Source organism: Juglans regia, chromosome 13 (genome assembly GCF_001411555.2).
Source record: "Juglans regia cultivar Chandler chromosome 13, Walnut 2.0, whole genome shotgun sequence".
NCBI lineage: Eukaryota > Viridiplantae > Streptophyta > Magnoliopsida > Fagales > Juglandaceae > Juglans > Juglans regia.
In genome coordinates, this window is record NC_049913.1 from 25,330,671 (window position 1) to 25,354,920 (window position 24,250).

Genomic DNA, 24,250 nt, shown 5'->3' on the forward strand with positions numbered 1-24,250 from the left:
CTATCCATAATTAGTAAGTTATGTATCTTATAGAAATTCTTATTCTGATGTTATTTATCTTCCTTGTTCCAGATGCAGAGAAATCATTCTGGTAATGAGTAGTGAAAACAAGTTGGATGTTTTGCTTATTGGTATTTCAGGTGATGGATTAGGTCAAGTTTTGAAGCTTTACAGGAAGAATAACTTTCTTTTGTTTTGTAAATAATGCCAATTACTTGGTGTTCTCTTGTGCCTATGTTTTTATGCCTAATGACTGCTGAAGTGGCTTAATGCAGGAGCTATCTTAAGTTTAGTAGCTTGCCATAAAATGGAAGATATTAGAGAGGTTTCAGTTAGTGTTGGACTTCAGGTTGTGAGGTTAGTGATTTCTTGTGCTTTTTTATCAATCACATAAGCCATAATTTTTCTAAAACTCTATTTTTTGTGGGTTAGGTTCTGCATTGACAGGGATTCAACATACCTGTTTACAACTAGAAGCATTGAGCAGTCAATGCAATTATTTAGACTGGTTTCGAAAATTTAAAATGACAGTTTGGAGCAGTTTCAGGTTGAATTGTTTGAGAAACTAATATGTGGAGATTCAAAAGTGAAATTCTTATCCAATACTCTATGGTGCTATTTAGGCACACCAACAATGAAGGTTTACTTCTCATTAGTTAACCTTGGTTATGATGTATGGGAATGTACCTGAACATGTTGTGAGATAGTTCAGTCATCCATTGAAAGAGGATGTCTGAGTGCTGCAAGAAATTCTAATTGCTTAGTTTATACAATATATAATGTTCCCACTCCCCTTTTGACTTGGCATGAAACCTATGTGTACCCCCCAACACACGCATTTTTGTCAATAATTGTCAATACAATCAAAAGAACAATAACCCCATATAAGCTTAACACAGAAAATCAAGACATTGCACTTTCAATTTCAGCGTTCAAAATCAAACTATGGACAAGCAGTAGCATTAGCATCACAAAATAATTAGCAATCTCCAACAGCCAGTTTGAAAACACAATTTGCAAAGTATAGAAGGTAATATGCCTTTGAGAAGAAGAATAAACTTTTTGGAAGGCAACCTCTACCTTTGATGGAATTTTATGCCTTTGAGAAGTGTTAATAGAGCAAAACCTACAGCTGCCCGTTGGGCAGAGCACTAGAAAAATAAGACACCAAAATGTAAAAAGATGGTATGAGCAGCATCACAACTAGATTGAAATAAATTCAAGAGGCATGAAATATGTGATATAAACAAACTCTAATAAAATTAACAAATATATTCACAATTTTGTGGATCTACCCAACACATAACACAATACTATTAATATAAAAAGATGGTACGAGCAACATCACAACTGGATTGAAATAATAAAAGTCGACAAGTCTTTCCAAGATGTCCATGAAACCAACAAATTTTAACAACAACAAAGGACACATAAAAAAATCAAATTACATAATGCCAATGCAAAATTACAACTCAGCATCAGCAACTAATCAAGCTCTAGTGCACAAGCTAGTCACTAATCAACTATGCATATCCGATGCGCTCTAATCAACTATGCATAGCCCACGCTCGCCTGTGGACATCATCCATTACCAAAAATCCTCGTTGTGCCAGGGGATTCATTAACCGATCAAACGCACGTGAGAAAATATCGTCAGGCAATGGGGCTGAAGTGTTTGTAACAAGGCCACACAGTGTGAAAAAGAATCAAAATCGTCATCACTATCCATGTAATGTGTGGATCCTCTACTACGCTTTTTTCCTGACGCTTCCCCTCTGCTCTCGTAACACTTTCGGCGTGCCTCGTAGGAACGTGTGATTGTTGCTACCCTGTTCGATATGTCCTCGTCGTGCTGGTTGCTTTGCCCCCCCCCCCTTCTGACACCGTCGGGACGAGCGAGTCGATGGTGTCCTTGTGTCCATGGGAAACTGCGACGGGCCACCAAAGACAAAATCCCGACTGGCTTGGGTGCCAAGTGTCGGGCCCCAACGCCCCATCTCAGCGTCAAGACACTCCTCCTCGTCCGAAGACGATGGTGGTTGGGTGGACATGTGGTGGAGTGTGCCCGTGGCAACAGCAGCGCCAAAAATGATACAGAGGTCTGCATATCGTAGGCAACCGGAGGTACGAAACTTCTTTACTTGTGGCTTGGCCTAGACAAGGAATTTAGTTCAATATATTAGGGAGGGATTAAGGCAGGAAAAAGTGATAATTAATAAAGAGATTATTGTATAATATGAAAATATGGCGTAGTTAGAGATTCGTTACCCTAATGGCATTTGCCCAGTGTTCATCGCTCCCTAGAACCTTTTGGGTATCTAGGTCTCATCCCATACCAGTTTGGTGCATCAGGTCCATGAAAATTCGTTGCATCATCTTAAGCCGATGTATTTTCCCCTTGATTTGGCTCGCATCGTACGTCCTTACGCCCACAGTTGTAAGACGTGCAACATAGGAAGCATGGTCCTTAGAAGTGATCTTCTCAGCCCTCAATGCACCATTAAGGGCGTCAACTAACATCATGTCAATGATGACATCCTCCATTCCATCTATCCAAATCATCGAATCAACGTGTGAAATGTCGGTATCGGGGTCCATGTGAAAATGCTAATAATATGATATGAAATCCAAAGACGTTTATATCATACGTTATATCATACGTGGTTAAATAAATGATAAATGAAATCCAAACTGTTTTTTTTAGAAGTGGGTCATACCTGCCGAGGGTGAGGTAATGGAGAGGAGTGTAGATAGTAACACTAACAAATGAAAAATGTTGTTAAAAACAGTTTGTTCGCAACATGGAATCCAAATAAATGTGTTGTAAAATTATTCATGTGATCACATACCAGCGTAAGATTAATTACCCACATAATCAATGAAGATGTTGTATGCAACATTTTTCTGGGCAGAGGCTTGCTAATAATTATTAGCAAACATGAATGGCACAAGGTGCATAAGGGTGTAGGACATGCAATTGTTTTGTACAATTGTGATGTGGGTGGCTGAAATTGCAAGGAAGTGAAGGACTGAATCTAAAAATTAACTAAACAATCGATGTCCACTGCTTCATAATTCATACTAATTTTTGTGACCGCCAATAACTTGGGCCATCACCACTAATATCTAATATATTTCTCTTTGCCCACGGCCACCACAAATCATAAAAGTTTGAAAAAAAATACAACCAACCATTTCGATTGGTGAGATATATATATATATGTAAGCTTATGAAAATAATTTATATACATAATTATTTTCTCTGGACAGAAATGCATGCAATCAAACTAATTTCTTTCTCTCAAGACATTAATGTAAATGGTTTGTTGTAAAAATATGATAATGATTTTAAATTTATTTCCCTGTCTTTTGAGCCTAAAGGCCTAAAACTTTCATTCTATTACAAGTTATGATCAACGAAAATATATATATGCACTTGGGATGAAGCAATGAAAACAACAAATTTGTATACATTGATATTGTAGTTTTCTAATAATAGCCATTTGGACAACCTTTAAACCAATAATACAATCTAATCTAATCATCACTAAGTAGCAATAGCAACAGTTCAGATCAAAAGTTCGAATGGAGTAGGCATGGGAATATGTGAAGGGAATTCATTTCGGAATTTGGAGTGACTTTTGTGTAAAAGATTACTTGTTTGGTGTATAGATTTTGAAACTCTCTTTTCTTGTCCAGCACTATATTAGCAGATGGTAATCTTCCCTAACTTTTCTATCTATTTTGCTATTTGGTGGTCATCCAAGTATTTTATGGAAATATGTGAAAACCCAATTGGTAATAGGGTTTTTATCTGCCAATAACTTTCACTTTGCTAAAATATTTTGATATTTGGTGGTCATCCAAGTATTTTAATGCAAATATTAAACACAACCCGATTGGTAATACGTAATTCATCTGCCCATCAGGATTTGCTCAATTTAATGTTCTACCATTTTAACTTTAAACACACAAGAGAGTCCATTCAAATCCAAAACAGTGAACAACCATTAATCGATCAACAGCCACAAACAAATCAGTCCCAATGCATTAATCACCAACAATAAACAAGATATTTGTACAAATTATTGATATAAAAAAAAAAAACAAATATTAGAGGGTACCATGGACTACCTGGTATGACCTCGTTGTCGGACCCGTGCTGGCCTTGGAGAGGATGGTGAGGGAGCGTTTATGGCAGTGGTTTTTAAGAGATAAACCCAGGTTGCACCACCTAACCGTGGTGGACAAGCGGGGGGTTTTCGCAGCTTTCGGCATCTCCTATATGAAGGGTGGTTGGAGCAATGAAAGGAAAGAAGAGGACTTGGCAGCAATTAGTTAAGTGATGGGTAGGGGAATAAGGGAGATTCGCACGGCAAGAACCACAGAGGTTTTACACAGAGTTCGATTTTTCTTGAAGATGAGATTTTCTCGAGATGTCGTTTGGAAGGCAATCTCAATGGCGAGGATTGCGGCCGAGGGATGCACCAGAATCAATTCTGAACGAGAGAGATGGGATCGAAATCTTGTGAGATGGGATGGCATGGTGAAAGAAGATTCACACAGGTTGAAGTTCGCATTGGGGCTTACGGGAGAGAGGAGACAGACTATGCGAGATTCGTACAGTGCACTGATAGAAAGCAGTCAACAGTATTGAGTCAAGGAAGAAAACTACTGAGATGAAAACCTTGAAATTAAAATTGTGTTTATTTTCAAGAAACTATCTAACTGTATGAAAATTGGTTTTAAAGTTTTAAAAGTTTTGGATTTATCTCCCAAAACAAACGAGTCCTAATTGCAGACTGCCAACAATCTTGTCCTTTTTATCATTGTCTCCATCTGGCTGCAGGGTGATCATAATACGTAAGACTTTCGGCTACATTGTAACATGAGAGCTCGATCGATCGGCTCTTGGCCAAAACCACCGCCAATTTGCAAACTTTCATGTGTGGCTCCAGTTGGTATATATATTACTCCAATTCCTCAATCAATTTTATTTATCGTTTTCTTAAAGTCTGCGCTCCATTCAATTAATATTTAATTAAAAATTATATATGCATTTATTTAAAAAGAAATTAAAACAACACTTTAAATTCGTTTTATACCATCTACATGCAGTTAAAAATCAACAAAAAAAAAAAAAAAAACAAGAAGCCTGGCCTCTTTGTGAACATTTTTCACAAAATTAAAAAGAAACACAAGATAATTAGTTTCTAAAATTAAAAGGCACTGGAGTTATGAGAATTAAAACAATTCATTTATAATTTAATTAACTATATATATATCTATATTTTTCATTTATTAATGAGTTTAATTTTAAGAAATTAACAATTTAATTACATATAAATTTTATCCAGAAATCTTAACTTAATGGCATATATTATTTCAATTTTATTTTTTAAAAATATAATGACATAGTGAATGAAATAAATTCTCCAGCAACATTACAATCGCACGTAATTAGGCATGGTCGAGAGACGGAAAAAAAATATAGCGAGAGAGACTTCGGCTGTGTTTGGATGCTGAGATATTGATATTAGATGAATAATGTTAGTTTTTTAATAGTAATATCTTGTGTATCTCATTGAGGTTTACATATTTAAATATAAATAAGTTGATATCGATATATATTTAAATGTCTATAATAAGTTAGGATGAGTTAACTTTTTTATAGAAAATTGAAAAGTAATTGAGTCCCATCGATAATTAATTTGAAAGGATAATATTATTCTTCCCTCTCTATTTTACCGCTCATCTCTACCGCTTTGCTTTTTTAAATTTTTTTAAAAGTTTTTTTTTTTTTACTTAATGATTAAAAAAATATTTTTTAATAATATTATAATTTTTTTATTTTTTTAAAAAATATTTAAAAGTGTTAAAAAATATATGTATAAATAGTCAAAAAAATAAAATAAAATCCTATAACTAACGGTAGCTCTCAACGATAGCTGGGAGCGGTGAGTATAGCAGCACTCAATTTAAAATAGATTGAGATGAATTTGTATTCTAAACATAGCCAATTCATATATATAGAGAGAGATATTACTCCAGCTGCATCACAATTGCATATATTTGAAATATCGTTTGGATACTTAAAATATTTCAATATATATTTATATTGAAATGATTTAAGTTAAGATATTAATTTTATTATATTTTAAAAAATATGAGATAAAAGAATCGAATAAAAATATTATAAAATTAAAAAAAATTAATATAATTTTTATTTTAAAATTTAAAAAAGTAATAATATTTTTGTATGTTTTATTTAAAAGTTTGAAAAAGTTATAATGTTTAAATAATAATTAGATAAAAAAATTAAAAATTAAAAAATAAAAAATTTAATATTTAAGTGATATTTAAAAGAAAATACTTGAGAACAGATCCTTATTTACGTCGAGATTCAACGTGAAATATACGCAAAAGCAGAAGAAGGGGATGGAAACCGAAATTCGAATATTGGAGAGAATCAGAGAACACGCTTCTCCATGGAGTTTACGTCAAACTCACGCAACCTGCGTCCGATATTTGTTCGTGCAAGTTTTGTATTTTGTGCATGCCGTTTGGGCCATTCTGATCTTCAAGGCCAGTGGGTCAATCTGAAACCACTACAAGCTACTGCTACGAGTCAGTGGAACTGATGCATTTTCTGCTTCCATTGACACGTTGGCTGCACAAAATACTGGAAAAAATTTACTCATAATTTTTTATGTTATATATTAATATATAATTTATTTTTTTTATTTTTTATTTAAATATATACATATTGATATATGTAAACATCAAATTACTTACTAATATATAGTGTGAAAATGACGAGGAACATTTATCCAAATACAGATCCTACTTGAAAAAAAACAACAAATTAATGCAATTCTCTGATTTCTTGTTTTTATCATTCTATTAAGAGTAGTGATATATGTACTTATACTTTTATTTATAATTTTATTTACAAGATTTAGTTTGTTAGATTTTTTTAAAAAATTTAAATTTTAAATTTTAAAATTTAAAATTTTTAACATATTAATAAATAACATGTGTAGAAATAAATTTTTTATAAATTTTTCTTCCATTAAAAGTCTTTTTCCTCTCATAAAAGTACGTGGGTTTCTCTCTTGTGATTTTTACTCGAGGACCTCAAGTACTAAGAGTATATAAAATGTGTTTTAACGTATCTATTATTTAATTAATATAATTCAAAATATTTATACGGACATTAATAAGTGTTATAAAATATATTTTATATTTCTGTCTCACTTGAAACGTGCAAAATTGATCCTTTTTATTTTTTTTATTTTTTCTATTTATATTTTTTAATATCTTTAAATAATTTTTTTTAAAAAAAAAATCAATACACTAATAATTACTTCCTTAATCAATAAGTAAAAAAAATTAAATATATGAACAATCAAAATGAGAGAACAACGTAGCATTATTCTTTCTATAATATGAGTAGCAGTAAATAAGTGGCAATTACAATTATGAATGCATCTTTTCCACTCAAATTGAGTATTACTTGTTAATTCAACTCTAAATTTTGTGTTTAAAAATAGTCTTACAACTTTTCTTTATGTGTTCTAACCTCACTACAAGAAATTTTAGTTTTAAAGATGAAATTATTTAGAGACGAACAAAATTTCATTCCTAAAAGTAATTATTATCTCAAAAAATGAATGACTTTATAAAAACATTCAAACAGTTAAGAGTCGTTCGAATCAGATCTTCTGTGACGAATTAGGTCGTCTCAAAATATCAAAACGGTTCGAATGGTTAAAAATACGTTCGAACCTGGAATTAATATTTGTTTGAATGTTTATAATTTGTTTGAATAGTAATCTTAGCAGGGAAGTAATTTATTTTGGCAAAGAAAGTTCACATCCATTTGAACAGAAATTGGTTCGTTCGAACATGAAAGATTTGGTGAAAAAATTTGACGGGAAGGTTGCAAGCTCATTCGAATACAACATTTATGCATTTGAATAGAACATTTAATGAAAAATTAAATTAAAATTGATTGGAATATTTTTAAACCTTGTTCAAACAGAACATAAAAATATAAGATCAATACATATACTTATACTTGGACTAATAAGAAGATATAACTATACTTATATATAGTTATACTTACATATATAGTTATATATATACTACTATATATATAATATACTTATATAGTTATATATATTTGTTCACTTATATTGTAGTTAGATATACAACTATATCTACTTATATACTACGAGATATTATACTTATATATTTAATATACGTATATATTTGATATACTTATATAATATACTCTTATATAATATACTTATAATACTTATATGGGTGTACTATATAAGTATATAGTCTTGTACACTACTTTATCCTTATCTTCTACTATATATTTAGACTTATATATATTCTTAACATAAATATTAAGTGTTCTATATACCTATACTTTTATATATATAGTAATAAAATTAGATATATATATATATATATATTGTACATTCGAACTGCCTATTATTATTGTTCAAACGGTTTAATTACATGTTTAAATGGAAATTTATAGCGTTCGAACGTATATAATATGTTGGCACCATTGATAAGTTGTGGCTGGATCAGTTTGCGTCATATTGCACTTTCAATTATCCGTTCAAATGTTTATAATTGGCGTTTGAACGAGTGTGAGCTGAATTCATCTAGACGGGAATTTTTTCCCGCTTCCCTGTTTTCAGGTTTGAACGGTTAGTAAATTACGTTCGAACAGAAAAATAAGAAATAAAACGACCAAAAGCACAAACGTGTTGGACATTTGGAAAAACTGGTCTTGAGATACAGAGAGCATGAGAAAGAGAGAGATCGTGAGCGTTGGGAGATATAGAGACCGTGCTCGTGCTGGACATCAATTATTTCTTTCTCTTCAATTTGGTAATTTTTTTTATTTTGATATTCTCATGGAATTTTTTAATTAAAAAGCTCAAATTTATGTTCTCTTAAATTCATATTAGTTATTTCTTTTCAGTTTTTGCACAAAAGGTTAGAAGAATATATTTGTCTTTAGATGTGAGAAACATGTAAATATATTTATGTTTGGGTGTGGAAATATATTTGTGTTTTTAAATAAATATGAAAATTTTTTTATATTTGGATGTGGGAATATGAAAATATATTTGTGTTTGTACAATGTTTATGAAATATGCATATTATGAGTTTGTGTTTATCCCATGAATGTGTTATCTGACATTGTGTTTGTCTCTGTTTCGTATCTAGAATCTGGGTTGCAACCGTTCGAACACAATGATTTTCGGTTCGATGCGTTATCCTGTTTGAACAGATCTTGAAGTGTTCGAACGGGTTTACTCCTATGTTGTAATACTTAAACTCAAATTTAATACTTAAAAGATAATTTATTAAAAACTATAAGGTATAATTAAAAAATAGGTAAATTTGGATTATAATTAATACTTAAAAAATAAGAAACATAAGATTTATTAATACTTAAATTAGAATTAAGACTTAAAAGATGGTAAGTTATTATCGTCCCCGTTAAATATTAACATATAATACACTTTTATAATTTAAGTTCTAATATATATTTTTCTTTTGCAGGAAGAAAAAGGTCCTACTGACTATGATCTGACCCAATTATATGTTAAAGCACATAATAATTGTGATGATGTTTGAACCAATCCCGAAGCAGAGACAAATTATGTAAATTTAAATTTCTTTAATTCCATTGTCTAATAATATTTTTGTTACTTATACTAACTTTAACATTTTTGTTTTTGTAGTACAAGATGATATCTCTTAAGAAAACTGTTGCTGATCCATATGATGAATCATTTGTCAACGATGCTCATATCATTTCTTAAGTTCTTGGATCACGTTATGGATATTTGAGGGGCCTAGTACGTTATGTAAAGCCGTCATCAATATCATCATCCTCTTCTCTAGCCATATCAAATGACGATAAGATTAAGGAATTGGAGGAAACAACACTTGATATAGAACAATTGAGGTCTAAAAAAAAAGAGTTGTTGACCCTATTAGATCAAACAATGGATTTAAAGGCGAGATTAGAAGAGAACATGCAGAAGAGACTGGGGACGGAGGTACAAAAAGTTGTGTTTGAACAGTTACAGTCAATAATGTCCCAAAATTCTATGCCACCACCATAATCTTAAAATTTATTTTTTCTTTAATTGTCTTTATATTATGATGTTCCAAAACATTTGAACAAATGATGTTTGAATTACAATTTGTGTAATATTAGTATGATATTATTAATTAAATCCTGTTCTATATGATTAATATCTTTCGAATGGTAAATAATCAGTTCGAACGGTAAATTACCATTAATAAATCAATTGGAATAAAAACTAACTCACTCGAACGACAATAGAGAAATACAATTCGTACGGTCGTTCGAACAATAAAATATTGGTTCGAATAACATTAATATTCAAAATCCCATTCGAAGGGAAATAATTTAAAAAATAAATAGTATGTTCGAACGGACGTAATTTATGTTTGAATACAAGTCATTTGAGAAATTTATTAGTTCGAATGCATAAAATCTATTCGAACACTCTGTCTGTTTAAACAGAATCAAATATGGTCATTCGTTCGAATGAACATTTTTTATAGTTCGAACGGTAAGTATCAGTTTGAACTAATATTATGCCATTCGAACTTATTTTTGAGACGAAAAGTTTTTGTCTCAAAAAGACTTACCCGTTCGAACAACTTCGATAGGTTCAGTCCAATTTCGTTCCTAAAAATGAATTTTTGAGACCGTCTTTCCGAGACAAAATAGATAAAAAAAAATTTCCTCTCCACAAATATTTTGGGATGAAATTTGGGTTTTTTGAGACAATTTTTTGTCTCAAAAAACCAAATCTCTTGTAGTGCCTTATATATGGTTAATAAGTGAGGATTGGTTTTCTTACAATTTTCTATTCAAACACGTTTTACAACTAAAAAAGAGATAGACACGACATGTGAATCCTACTATAGTAAATGTTGTCCATGATCAGCATTAAATACAAGAATAATTATATTTGAAGGCATTTACACGACACCACCACCCAAATAACATAATTTGATTTGGGAAAGAAATTTTAAAATTTAAATCTTATAAATCAAATTATGTCATATAGATAGTGTATGGTGTAAAAATTTTCAAATAGTACTATTATAAATTATGCCATGAGCTTTACATGTCGTGTGACGTCTATTTCTCTAAATTGTAGAATCTATTTAAGTTAAAAAATTGAAACAAATCTTGATCTAACTTTGGTAAGGCTTCATCCATTTTGATGCTGACCAGCTCAACGGATTTATGGAAAATCTCGAAGGAAATTGAAGGCAAGAAGTTGAGTTCATAATGGAGGAGAAAATTAAAAACTCGCACGCTTCATGTGACTGTAGGCAGCTCAATCGAGGACATGTCGAGCGAGCCAAATACGGAGTTTTGAAGACGTTTGTAGAGTGTTTTTTTTTATAATATGATTTTGATTCCTATTCTTAACCCTATTTGAATATTTTAAGGCTGCTTTACTCATACAAGAGACTAATTATAAAATAGTAGTGATATGATTAATATTCTCTTACTATTTATTTACTATTTATAGTGTATTTGAAGTTATTTATTTATTTTTTATTTTCTTTTAAATATTTTTTTAACATCCTTAATCATTAAGAAAAAAATTAAAAAAATATATAATTTTACTAATAGTCATTTCCTTAACTATTAAATAAAATTAAAAATTAAAAAAATCAAATATAAAAATAGTAGTAAATAAATAATAAGAGAATAGTAACCTTATTATTATTCATTATAAAATCAGTACTTGAGTTTTTGCTGGCTTGCAAATCATTTTTTCAATTTTATTTTTTGACAATTAGTCTCTTGACATGCAAATTTCTAGTAGGGAAATGCTTTAGCGACAAAGAGATCACACAAAAGTAAATTCATAAAACTGACGTAACTTGATGTTATACGTTAGATTGTAAAGTAAATATAACATATCATACGAAACTATATCAATTTATGAGTTTACTTTTATGAGATTTATTTATAGTTATAACAATTCTCTTTTTAGAATTAGATCCCTCCATCCATCTTCTTGCCAATTCGTTTAACAACGGATCAATCAGAACATGACACATAGAATACTTATTAAAAAAATAGAAAAATTTATAAAATTCAGAATAATTAAAAAAAAAATTCTACTTATCATCCTCTACACTACAGATCAATATGTAATTTATTATTTTTATCTTTATATTTAAACACACGTATTGATGTGTAAATATGTGTATTTAAATAGAAGAATAAAAATTACAAATCTCATGTTAGTATGTAATGTGAAGATGATAAGTATTATTTCTTATTAAATTATATTATATTTATAATATACAGTGTAAAAACTTTTAAATAAAATTACTCAAATAGAATATTTGTATATTTACTCATTGCAAATTTCTCTTTTTCAGCAAATGTTGTTCAAAGCAAAACAAACTCCATAAAAAACCGGATCTAGGCTTCTGAAATTCTTACCAAAAATTTAAAAATTTTAGATAAGAGCATATGAGACCCTCGCACGATATAGGCGCCATTGGTCCATGAAACCAAATCACATACTCATGGCGCTGCTGCTGTGGGTCTAGAAATTTAATTTAATTTTAAATATTTTAATAAAAATAAAAATAATAACACTTATATTAAAATAAATGCATTATTTCTAAAGATGAAAAAGAATACTAGAAAACTCTAAAGATTATATTATTATTTCTAACTATAAATTAGAAGTATTATTCCATAAAATAATTTACTAGCTAGAAATTACATTGATGATGTACAAATGAACCTAACTCATGAGAGCTACAAGATAATGTACAAATGCAGTAACACAAGCTGTAATACAAATACTAAATAATCCTTAAACAATGATGACGACATTGATAAGCCTAAAAACTTGTATCTCATCAGAGCCACCAAATCTAACTTTGGGCTAGATTTAGGATTCGTTTAGATTCAGATGAGATAAGATGATTTTAGATAAAAATTATATAAAATATTATTAGAATATTATTTTTTAATATTATTATTATTTTAAGATTTGAAAAAGTTAAATTGAGATATGAAAAAGTTAAATTATTTATTATATTTTGTGTGGAAATATAGTAAAGTTGTAATGATGAAATGAGATGAAATACTCTCTGAATCCAAACAAGCTCTTAGCGGTTTAATATATTAAGCTAATTTTACTATTTTTTTTTTGTGATTTTTCACATTTTTTTTTCATAAAATCTCTCTATTTATTTGAGATATATCACATTTTATGCATGGAAAAATTAGAGACGTGGTTCCCCGCTACTTATCCCATCCGCGATAAGCGTTCACCAATATTCTTTAGCTTCTTCTTTTTGCTAAGTAGTGTTAAGGGAGACGAAGAAAGATCTTAGTGACAGCTAGCTTCTCCAAAAAAATGAGGTGCTTTAGAAGTGAAATGAGAAGGAAAAGAAGTAGTACTTTACTGTACTTCAGCCACGTTCTTGCATCAAAATCACAGCTACAAGCATATGCCAAAACTCGAAGAATGAGAATTAAACTGTCATTAAAGTTTCCAAGCATTCAGAATCAATGACAAACCAACACCCTGTGAATTGCTTGACTAATTACAAAAAAGAAAGCTTAAAAAGAGGCTAACGAGAAGAAAGTTAACAGAAGTACTAAAGAACCCTTCTCAAGTCTGAGTCTACTAGGCAGACGGCATTAAAAAGAAAGTAATATTACATATAGTCGTTGAGTGTCTAAGTGCCGTGCAGTCGCTTTGAAAAGAGTAAAATCTATTATTAAAAAAATAATTTTTTTCATGTGATTTTCGTATTTATTCATTTTTTTAAAAGTAATTGTGCAGCGCTTACACACTCACGACTGTAAATATCATTTTTTTAAAATTAAACACTAGCCTTTTAGGTTAATAAAATAGACAAGTTAAAAGGGATATTTTTGTTCATTTGAATATGAAAATGCATTCCCGCCTCTTTAAAAGCCTAAGCCTAAAAGGGGGATGGGAGTATTTGGATTGCTTTATGTTTTTAACTAAAGGAAAATGCTGGAGCTCCCGCTGGGGGCTCCCGCTGGAGCTCCAGTGTATTTTATTATATGTATTTTTTAATTTTTTTTATATAGATGTTTTTAATAATTTTAAATATTTTTAAAAAATAAAAAAATTTATGATATTATTAAATAATACTTACTTAATCACGAAGTAAAATATAAAATATTTTTTTATAATTTTTTATTTTACTTCGTGATTAAGGAAGTATTTTTTAATAACTTTTTTTTTACTTCTTGATTAAGAAAGTGTTTTTAATAATGTTCTAAATTTATTTTATTTTTTAAAAAATATTAAAAAATATTATATAAAAAATAACTTAAAAAAAAACACATACAATATATACTACAGCCCCCAGCGGGAGCCCCCATCGGGGGCTGTAGCATGATCCTTAACTAAATAGAGTTGCAGGTGGCGGTACAGTGTGATCGATGAATCTAATATGAATATAATACAAAATTGATAAATTTGAGATTGATATAAATGGATTCGGGTCAAGACGCGTACGGGATGACACATTAAAACACTATTAATAAACGGATCAATAATAAGTCAACTCGCTTAACTTAAAATCAATCCATAATAATCTGTTTAAATTTTATTTCAAAATTATAATTTTATTATTATTGGGTTGTAATTTTAGTATTTCTCAATATGCTTATATTTTTATTGTTGGGATTATAATTTTAAACCTATGCTCATTTTATTATTATTGAGTTTGTAATATTGATTTTATTATAAGTTAAAATAAAATCTGAAAAATATTGACTTTTTATTAGTAGGTAGTCTTTTTTTTTTTGGAAATACTGTGACTACTAATAAATATAGATTTTAACGTTTTGTGAAATTATGTTAATCAGATTCAAAGAGTTATGTGAGTTAGTTCAATTCATTTACATAAAATGAGTTTAAATAAATCGTGTCGTGTTAATATATTTTTAATTAATTATTAAATAAATTAAAATAAATAACACGATACGATCTGACCTATTATTTAAATAGATCGTACTAGAGTTTGAAGGTCTACTCGTTAAACTTAATGGATATATAGAGTTTGGGTTAATCTTGAATCTCCATAACTTATCCCCCGAACACGATTGCCAATCCTAAAATAGAGTAATCTCGTACCTTTTTTAGGAATTTTAAAAGATTATTTTTATCTATACCTTAATTAAAGATTTCGGTTTTTGTTTAAATTTGATTTATTTCTTTCCTTCCTTCCGCTCGAGCCGAGACAAAAAATTGATGAGTTTTTTTTTTTTTTTTCCTCTTCCAAACGCCCATTGAAGAAAAGTAAGAAATTGGAACTAGGAGTTTTTGGTGTAAGTTGACGGATGAAAACATGTGACACGACCACTGAATCTTATATGAACAAGACATGAAATTAATGGATTTATATTTGACATAAATGAGTTCGATTCAAAACGGATTGATTTGTTAAGACATAATTAATAAACGGATTAATAACGGATCAACCCACTTAATTTGAAATCAATACGCAAGAATCCGTTTAAATCTTATTTTAAAATTACAATTTTATTATTGTTGGATTGTAATATTGAGTATTTCTCAATATGCTTATATTTTTATTGTTGAGATTGTAATTCTGGACATATATTCATATTTGTTATTGTTGAGTTTATAATATTGGTTTTATTATATGTTAAAATTTGAAAAATATTGATATTTTTTATTAGTATGTAGTTTTAATTTTTATTTTTTTGATATTGTGGCTACTATTAAATATATATTTTAATTTTTATATAAAATTATATTAATCAAATTAAATGAGTTAAGCAGGTTAGTTCAACATATTTATATGAAATGGTTTGAAATGAATCATATTATGTTAACTTATTTTTAATTAATTATTAAATAGATCAGAACAGATAACATAATACGAACTATTATTTAAATGAATGGTATTAGAATTTGAAAATCTTACTCATTTAATGTAATTAATAGTGTTTGAATTAATCTATATAATTGAAATTTGTCTTGACACGGCACTAGGACCGCCTAATCAGCAGTACAGTAGGATGGACACCAAGTTGGTTTTATTTTTCATTGTAGTGGGGGGTGGGATATAAGATATTCCACCGCGTTTGGTCAGCTTGAACGTATGTATTATTATTTAATATTTTTTGTCTCGTGTGCTGACACCTTCGAAAAGATTAGAGAGAAAGACTATACTGTGTGAGAGGACTTGGCAAGTGGGGTTGGGCGAGGCAATCGACCAGAGGAGAAAAAAAAAATGCTAATGTGACGTCTGTCTCCCTTCTTTCTTCGCCCACCTTTCTTGACCCTTTTGTTAGACTAGTCTGACTGAAGACTTGGTCAAATGGGGCAAGTGGGGGGCCATCTATGAGAGAACATTGCCATCTGCCCTCTTCTTCATTGCCCACCTTTCTTGACCTTTTATATTCTTAAAAGATAAATATAAATATAAATTATTATTAAACATATTTATGATATAATATTATATAGATTATACATCTCTTTAAATAAATATTAAAAATAATAAATTAAAAATAATTACATAATGTACTAAATTTCTTTTTAACATTATTTATTCTTGAATAATAAAGTGTAAATATTTTTTAGAAAAGATAAAATTTATTATTAAAAATTAACTTTTTTTATTATATTTATTAAATTTTTTTAAAGAAATTTCACGAAATTTGTACCACCATTCCAAATATTTTTTTTTAATATTTTTTTTTCTTCTTTTCTCTTACATTTTCGGTTGTCACCTCCACTGGGCGATAACAGAGATATTATAGATCGTTTACACAATACTTAATTATTATGTTCGATATGCTTCGTAAAGACCGAGTAAATAACTAATAACTATATGCTTGTTTCTAAAGCCAGCCTCTTCTGCTTGTTCCCTCTTTCCTCTCCTCCAGGGTTTCAAAAGTCTGCTACACACACGAAGCGACTCTTCCACTAGAAAGAGAGAGATTCTGCATGTAAGTCTATCTTCAACAATCTCGACCATATTCAATTGAGGTTTTTACGGGGCCATATTTTCGTGTTTGAATTTTTCTCTGCTCTGTCCATCTAGATAGAAAGCTAGGGGTTTTAGTGAGAGATAGAGGGTCAAACGGTTTAGGTGAGAAAAGTGCGATGGCCGACTGAAATTTTCAATATCAGCTATTTATTTCAGAACCCCATTTTGCTTGTTTCCGTGAGCTTTCCAGGAACAATCCTTTAATGGGTATAGATTAAATTTTGTAGAGATCTTGCAATAGTTTGTTTTGGGTATGTTAGGAGAAGAAGATAGAGATCCGGTTGCCGGCGGTGGTACCCGGAGACCATATTTGCGGTCAGTTTCATGGACTGACCGGTCTCCATCTGAGCCTAACCAAAACCTGAACCCTAACCCTAGACCGCAGCCAAATAGTAAAGCACGGTCGTGCTTGCCGCCGCTTCAGCCTCTTTCTATCACCCGCCGGAATGTCGAGGAGTGGCCCAAGGCGGGGTCCGATGATCTTGGCATTTGGCCCAATCCCCCGCAAACCCCAGGAGGAGAAGCTAGACCCCTTGAGAGTTCGAACTCGGAGCAGCCCGTGAGAGAATTTCAGTTTAAGAGAGATAAGCTCGCATTTTTTGATAAGGAATGCTCAAGAATTGCTGATCATATATATTTAGGAAGTGATGCTGTGGCGAAGAATCGTGAAATTTTGAGGCAAAATGGGATCACCCATGTGCTAAACTGTGTTGGGTTTGTTTCTCCCGAGTATTTCAAGAGTGATCTTGTGTATAAGACCCTTTGGTTACAGGATAGCCCATCAGAGGATATTACAAGTATCCTCTATGATGTGTTTGATTACTTTGAAGATGTTCGGGAGCAAGGTGGGCGAGTTCTTGTGCATTGTTGCCAGGGAGTGTCACGATCGACCTCTCTGGTTATTGCATATCTCATGTGGAGGGAGGGCCAGAGCTTCGAAGATGCCTTTCAATATGTGAAGGCAGCACGGGGAGTGACTAATCCAAATATGGGATTTGCTTGCCAACTTTTGCAGTGCCAGAAGCGAGTGCACGCTGTGCCTGCAAGCCCGAATTCTGTGATTCGGATGTATCGGATGGCCCCTCACTCATCGTACGATCCTCTTCATCTTGTACCAAAAATGTTAAACCAATCAGGGGCGCAAGGACTTGACTCTCGTGGAGCGTTTATTGTGCATGTTCCTTCTGCTATATATATCTGGACTGGGAAAAATTGCAACTTGGCTTTATCGAATAGTGCTATGGCAGCTGCCTTTCAAGTAGTACGATATGAAAGAGCTCAGGGACCAATTGTGAGTATTAAAGAAGGTGAAGAGCCATCTGAATTTTGGGATGCTCTTGCCAATGGGCAACTCTTAGCAGATGATTGCGAGAATGTGGAGGTCAAAAAGGAAGGAAACTTGTCTTCCAGAAATGATTTGGATGCTGCAGCAAATGAAGATGAGGTTGGAGAAAGGAAGGTTGATGACTATAATTTGGATTTTGAAATTTTTCACAAGGCACTTGATGGTGGGGTTGTTCCACCATTCTCAGTATCAAATACTAGATCAGAAACTTGTCTCCCTGCCAGAGAAAATGGATGGGGGAGACTAAGACGAAAGTTTTCCAATGGTATCATGAAAGAATTTGTCACCCTCTCCAAACCGAACAGTAACAGTATTCCATCCAATCTTGTATCAAATATGATTATAGATACACAGAAAGAAGTAGAGCACCCTGTTTGTGCGATTGAAACTTCGCCACCATTGTCTCCATCCACCAATCCTTGTGGTTCACCAGATTCCTTTGATTGTTTCCCAAATACGAGCCCTGATAGGATCAGTGAAGCTTCTAAAGTAATGGAACACTCTGTTTCATTTACTGATCCTTTCTTATCAACCTCTCCTTGTGGTTCGCCAGATTCATTTTCTTGTTCTGCAACTCCCACTGATCATTGCTTTTCACCCACACCTACTTGTGGCTCACCAGATTCTTTTTCTTGTTTTCCCCCCATCAGCCCAAAGTTCAGTTCCAAGTCCCCAACACTCTCACCTTCAACATCTGATCACTCCAGTTCATTCACCTTTTCACCATCATCTTCCAATTGGTCTGACTTGTCATACTTGTCTTCGCAGCAGCCTTCGCCTTCTGGCTGGGAGCCCACAGATCCATTTGCTCGTAAGAATACTTCTTTCAATTCTTGTTTACCTTACAAAGAAACTCCTCTGGCTGCAGAGCAGCTTTCTGGTAATCATACTTTGAGAATGGAAAATATTTCTTTGCCATATAAAGGAACATCCCCCTCTATTGCAGAGCGCAGAGGGAGTAATCCTCCTCCTCGAATGATGTTACCCTCAGTTGATGAGCTACCTCAAGTCCCGAAGAATCTGATAAGATCATGGTCCTTCTCTTTACCTGACTTAGAGGATGATTTGATGAAGGATGTTAACGGCAACCAATCAGAGCATGAAGGCGATAGAGAAGAGCTTATGCTTGATGCTGGATTTGAATTGCCATGTGAGAGTGAAAATAAGAAAGAGGATGGTAATAAAATTTCAGGTGATATGATCGACAAGGTTGAACAAGTTACGATCCCAGTTTTGTTACAGTGGCCTTCTATGAATACAGTGGAGGTGCATCCCTTTTGTATTCTTAATTCTAGATCCGTATACATTTTGTTGGCTCCAGATGCAAGTTTGGATAACAATAGTCATGTAATCTTATTTGTCTGGCTGGGGAGTGGATTCTTGGATGAGAAGGGGCAGAGTCAGATGATTAACACAGACAGGGAATGTGATATTAATCATCTTCACTGGGAGACAGTTGGCCGCAACTTCCTTAATCAAATGTGTTTGCCAATGGATGCCACTGTACAGGTGATATTTTACACTATCTTCATTGATGTGCTTTTGTATCTTATAAAAAACATATTTTATGTGCTTGTATGTCTTATATCAAACATATTATATGTGCTTGTTTTATCACTTAGCTTTAATATTGTTGATATCTTGAGGGATTGATTATATTTTCTATTAGTTAGAAATATGATGGTGAAGTTCAAGCGTATGAACACACAGCATGGTGACTAACTCTAGCATCATAAAAGATATTTCTAACAGGAAATGACAACTAAATCTTTTGCTTTTATACCCTGGCAGAGGGGTATACGTGGGTGTGTGTGGTTGGTAGGGTTTTTCCTCTTTTGTGTTAGTAGGTAAGGGAAAAGCTGGCATGAACACAGCATATGCATCATAATAATTGGATTGTAGTTGGACATTGTCGCCTATAGGGCATTGACTTTCACTATCTGGTCGATAGAAAGAAAGGAAAAAGAACGTTATGTGTGTGAGAAATGCAACTTAGTGAGGTGTAAGCCACTAGAAGACTTTCCAAGATTTTTGCAATGATCCAATTGTTCAAAAAGTCTGTCATATGGATAAGGCTTGGAGGTTTAGACATTAGTGAGAGGATTGCAAGTTTCTTGATGTCACAATGAATTTATGTTGAATTGATTGTGCTATAATAACTCCCCCAGGTCCCATCAGTATAAAGCCGATGATTTACCTGATCCATATGATGGGGATGCTATAATAACTCCCCCAGGTCCAAGACATGTTGAGTTTTCGTGGTCTCCAAAATTCCCCAACTTAAAAAAAAAAAGGTTCTCTTACTAAAGATATTAGTTATTTATGGCAAGTCGGTTCAAGTGCTTAAAATCTCCTACTGATTGAGCAGTAAGTGTCTAACAGCGGTTGCTGTCCAGTCTAGAAGTAATTTTAAAGATAAATTAGCTATTTGAGCTGTCTTTCGTTTATTGGAGAGAGGCTAAATATGAAATTCAGGATTTGTTATTGAAGAGCAAGTAAAACTGTGGTGTTATCTGCGTGTCATGGTTTGTTTATTGAAAAGCAAGCCAAACTTATTGTGTATCTGCATTCGAGTGAAAGAATTACATAATAACTAGCCCCTCTCTTTCAAGCCCCCATTCTACTTCCCCCATGACTCATGGTTATCCATTTTAGAAATTACATAAGAAAACATGTTTGCTGCTTGGTTGGATGGGATGGTCTTATTCCTTTGTTAACAGGATATATGGTGTGTGCAGATAATAAGAGAAGGTAAAGAGCCACAGGAGTTTCTGAGCCATCTCAGCTGTTTATCATTTCAGAAAACAGAGGACAGCAGCCACGGTTGAGACTTGTTTGCAGAGATGGCAATATTTCCAAGAATTTGATTCATGGTCAATTTTAGCCCTTGTTTGGAATGTCAGAAAGGATTTTGCTTGCAGATCCGTAATGTGAGTTGGCATCCCGGGCAGCATAACTGAACATTATCTGCTTGTGTGATGTATGGTAAGGATGTGAGTTATTGTTATAGCAAAGCTTGTGCATAGAACAAACCTGCTGTACACTTAGGAATTACAAGTAAATAGTATCAGTTGTATAAAGTGAATCAAGGGACTCAAAATATGTCGAGATAGATTCTCAGTCTTAAAAAAAAAATTAAAAAATGAAATGCAGGGAATATTTTTATTATTCCCTTTTATATCAGTTGTGAACATTTGAAAAAGCGCGAGCTGACTCGGATACCTGGGACCTTGGCTTAGCAACGGATGAAGGGGAATTCTTCGAGCTTTCTTCGCCACAGCTTATGTAGTGGACGGCCTTATAAAGCTCGTGTAGCAAAGCTTCCCTCGCCCTTCCCTTATCAAATAAAGTGGAAAGTCTTCACTTAGCAGTCGGCATTCTATACACAAATTACACAGCCCCAGCATCATTTAAAATTGTTTATATGCTATACTGCAGAAACAAAAAGAACTCCATAACTTTGTTATCTCACCTCAGACAAAGGAAAAGGAAAGGAAGAGTTATGATGAAGTCAAATTTATTTGGACAGGGAATATATTCATAAAAGAAAAAAATTCCAGATATCAAAGTGTTCGAAGCTTTTTCTTTTCCAGTTATGAATCTTCAAACTTGTGAGTGAGGAAGAAATTATATCCCAAAACAAAAAAAATTAATTTTAAACACACAAAAGCTTAGAAAAAGAATGAGAACATTAAAAAGAAAAAAAACCAAAAAAGTGGAGGGTCCCATCACACAAAGTGCTTGAGGAAACCATCCTCTCCTAACTTTCTCATTGTGCATGTTGAAACGAAACCAATAATCCTCCCACCTTTGCATTCCCCAAAGCAAGACCTAAAAAACCATTACAAAACAAACAAGTTTTGGATGCATACGTGTGTATTCCTTAATTGTAATTTATTTCTTGGCTCTTGTGGCTCCACCCACTTTTTTCCTAAAATTGCATAATCTAATATGGTTGATGAATGATGACGAGGGTTTGCAACTTTGCATTCCCTCAAACTGAAACATTACAATCAGCAAACAATTCTTCAAGTGAAGAGAAAGCCAAACTGAAACATTACAATCAGCAAAAGCAAAACCCATTTCACCGTATAAATAATCAGTACACGACAGGATACAGACTCAGAACAATAACCAATTTTTTATTTTTTATTTTTATTTTTTTTATATGAATAATGATAGTCTTACCACTCTTCTACTACCCTTTTACTACTCTTTTTAATTTTTTTAAAATTTTTCTTTTACTTAATGGTTAAGAAAGTGACTATTAGTAAAATTGTATATTTTTTTAATTTTTTCTTAATGATTAAAGATATTTAAAAAATACTTGAAAGAAAATTAAAAAAAAAAAAAACAAATACACTAAGAGTAGTAAAGCGGCAGTAAAAGAGTTGTAAATCTATCATTATCCTTTTTTATTGGTAGACCCAGAAAATTTTTTTACACAAAATAACCAAAATCAGAACATGTAATAAACCAAAATTGTTAGGGTGCTCAAAGAAGGAGATCGAGGCATGGCAAAAGAGAAATGAAGGACCTTGGCTTTGAGGTCGAAGATGAAGAGAGAGAGAGGGTTATGGCAAAATGAAGTATGTGAAGGCTGAAAGAGGGATTTTAGGGTCATGAAACGGTGCGGTTTGTAGGGGAGGCTACGACATTGTTTGATTTAGTAAACACAATGATGGTTTAAATGGTGTAGTTTTGTTACTGCTTTCAATTAAAACACTGTGTTTAACAACAATCTGTTGTAAGGGTGCTTTTAGTAATTTTTATGTTAAGTTTGTTAGGGTCATGCAGATTATGTGGGCAAGAAGGGAAAAAAGAGGATCATTCTGGAATCTTGAATATTTGTGATCTTTGTTTTTGGGAGGTTTTGCATTCCTCGAAAATCCAAGTTTATGAAATTGCCGTGATTCTCATCCATCCTCTTTTTCATTAATTATCTGTTCATTTACATTCATTTTTACATCCTTTATCAATTACACTACTATTTTATCAGAACCAAAACAATTGGTATCCTAAAGCCTTCGATCCATATGGCAGAAAGCACCAGATCCAAACAAGACACCAAACAACGCAAGTCTGAAGAACAAGACTAGGCCATCCAGCAGCTCACCGAGTGGGTAGACCAAATCTCAAACATGTTATGCACCATGTTTGAATGCCTTGAACGCTAGCATCCCCTACCACCACCAGAAAAAAAAAGTCAGACCGAGATTTGGAGGGAAATGATCCTAGAAGAGCATTGACAAGAGGAGTTAAACTAGAATTTCCACGATTCGATGGGGACAACCCAGCAAGTTGGGTATTCAAGGCAAATCATTATTTCGAATTTCATCAAACACAACGTCTATTATTGGTTGCATATCACATGCATGGGGAGACACTTACCTGGTATCAAGATGCATGAGATAGTGGGCACTTCACCATCTGGGAGACCTTTGCCCGAGCTCTCCAAATCCAATTCAGCCCTACAGCTTACGATGACCCGATGAAGACCTTGATGAAGCTGAAACAAACCTCGACAGTGGTTGCTTACAAAACACAGTTTGAAGCACTATCTGACAGGCTCAAGGGACTTTCAGATGAGCACAAACTCAGCTTCTTCATTAGCGGGTTAAGGGATGAAATTTGCTTTCCATTGAAGATATTTAATCCAACCAGTTAAAATGCAGCATTCGGATTGGCCAAAATACAAGAAGAGTATCTTATAAGCACAAGAAAAAGCCAAAAAATAGGGAGTGAAAAAGGGGTCTTACCCACTGCTAGTAACACTTCATA

General features: G+C 32.5%; 1 protein-coding gene across 2 annotated transcripts; it reads left to right on the forward strand.

Annotated features, from left to right (window-relative positions):
- The first annotated feature begins 16,919 nt into the window (after positions 1-16,919).
- LOC108991607 (protein-tyrosine-phosphatase MKP1-like) lies at positions 16,920-21,652 on the forward strand. Of its 2 annotated transcripts, XM_018965941.2 has the most exons (3): positions 16,933-19,280; positions 19,416-19,978; positions 21,208-21,652. In XM_018965941.2, exons 1-3 carry the CDS (start codon positions 17,378-17,380, stop codon positions 21,295-21,297), a joined length of 2,556 nt encoding a protein of 851 aa, XP_018821486.1. In that variant the 5' UTR covers positions 16,933-17,377; the 3' UTR covers positions 21,298-21,652. The 2 variants fall into 2 exon arrangements, with proteins under 2 accessions (XP_018821479.1, XP_018821486.1); XM_018965934.2 differs by having other exon boundaries at positions 16,920-19,978.
- Positions 21,653-24,250: the final 2,598 nt, after the last annotated feature.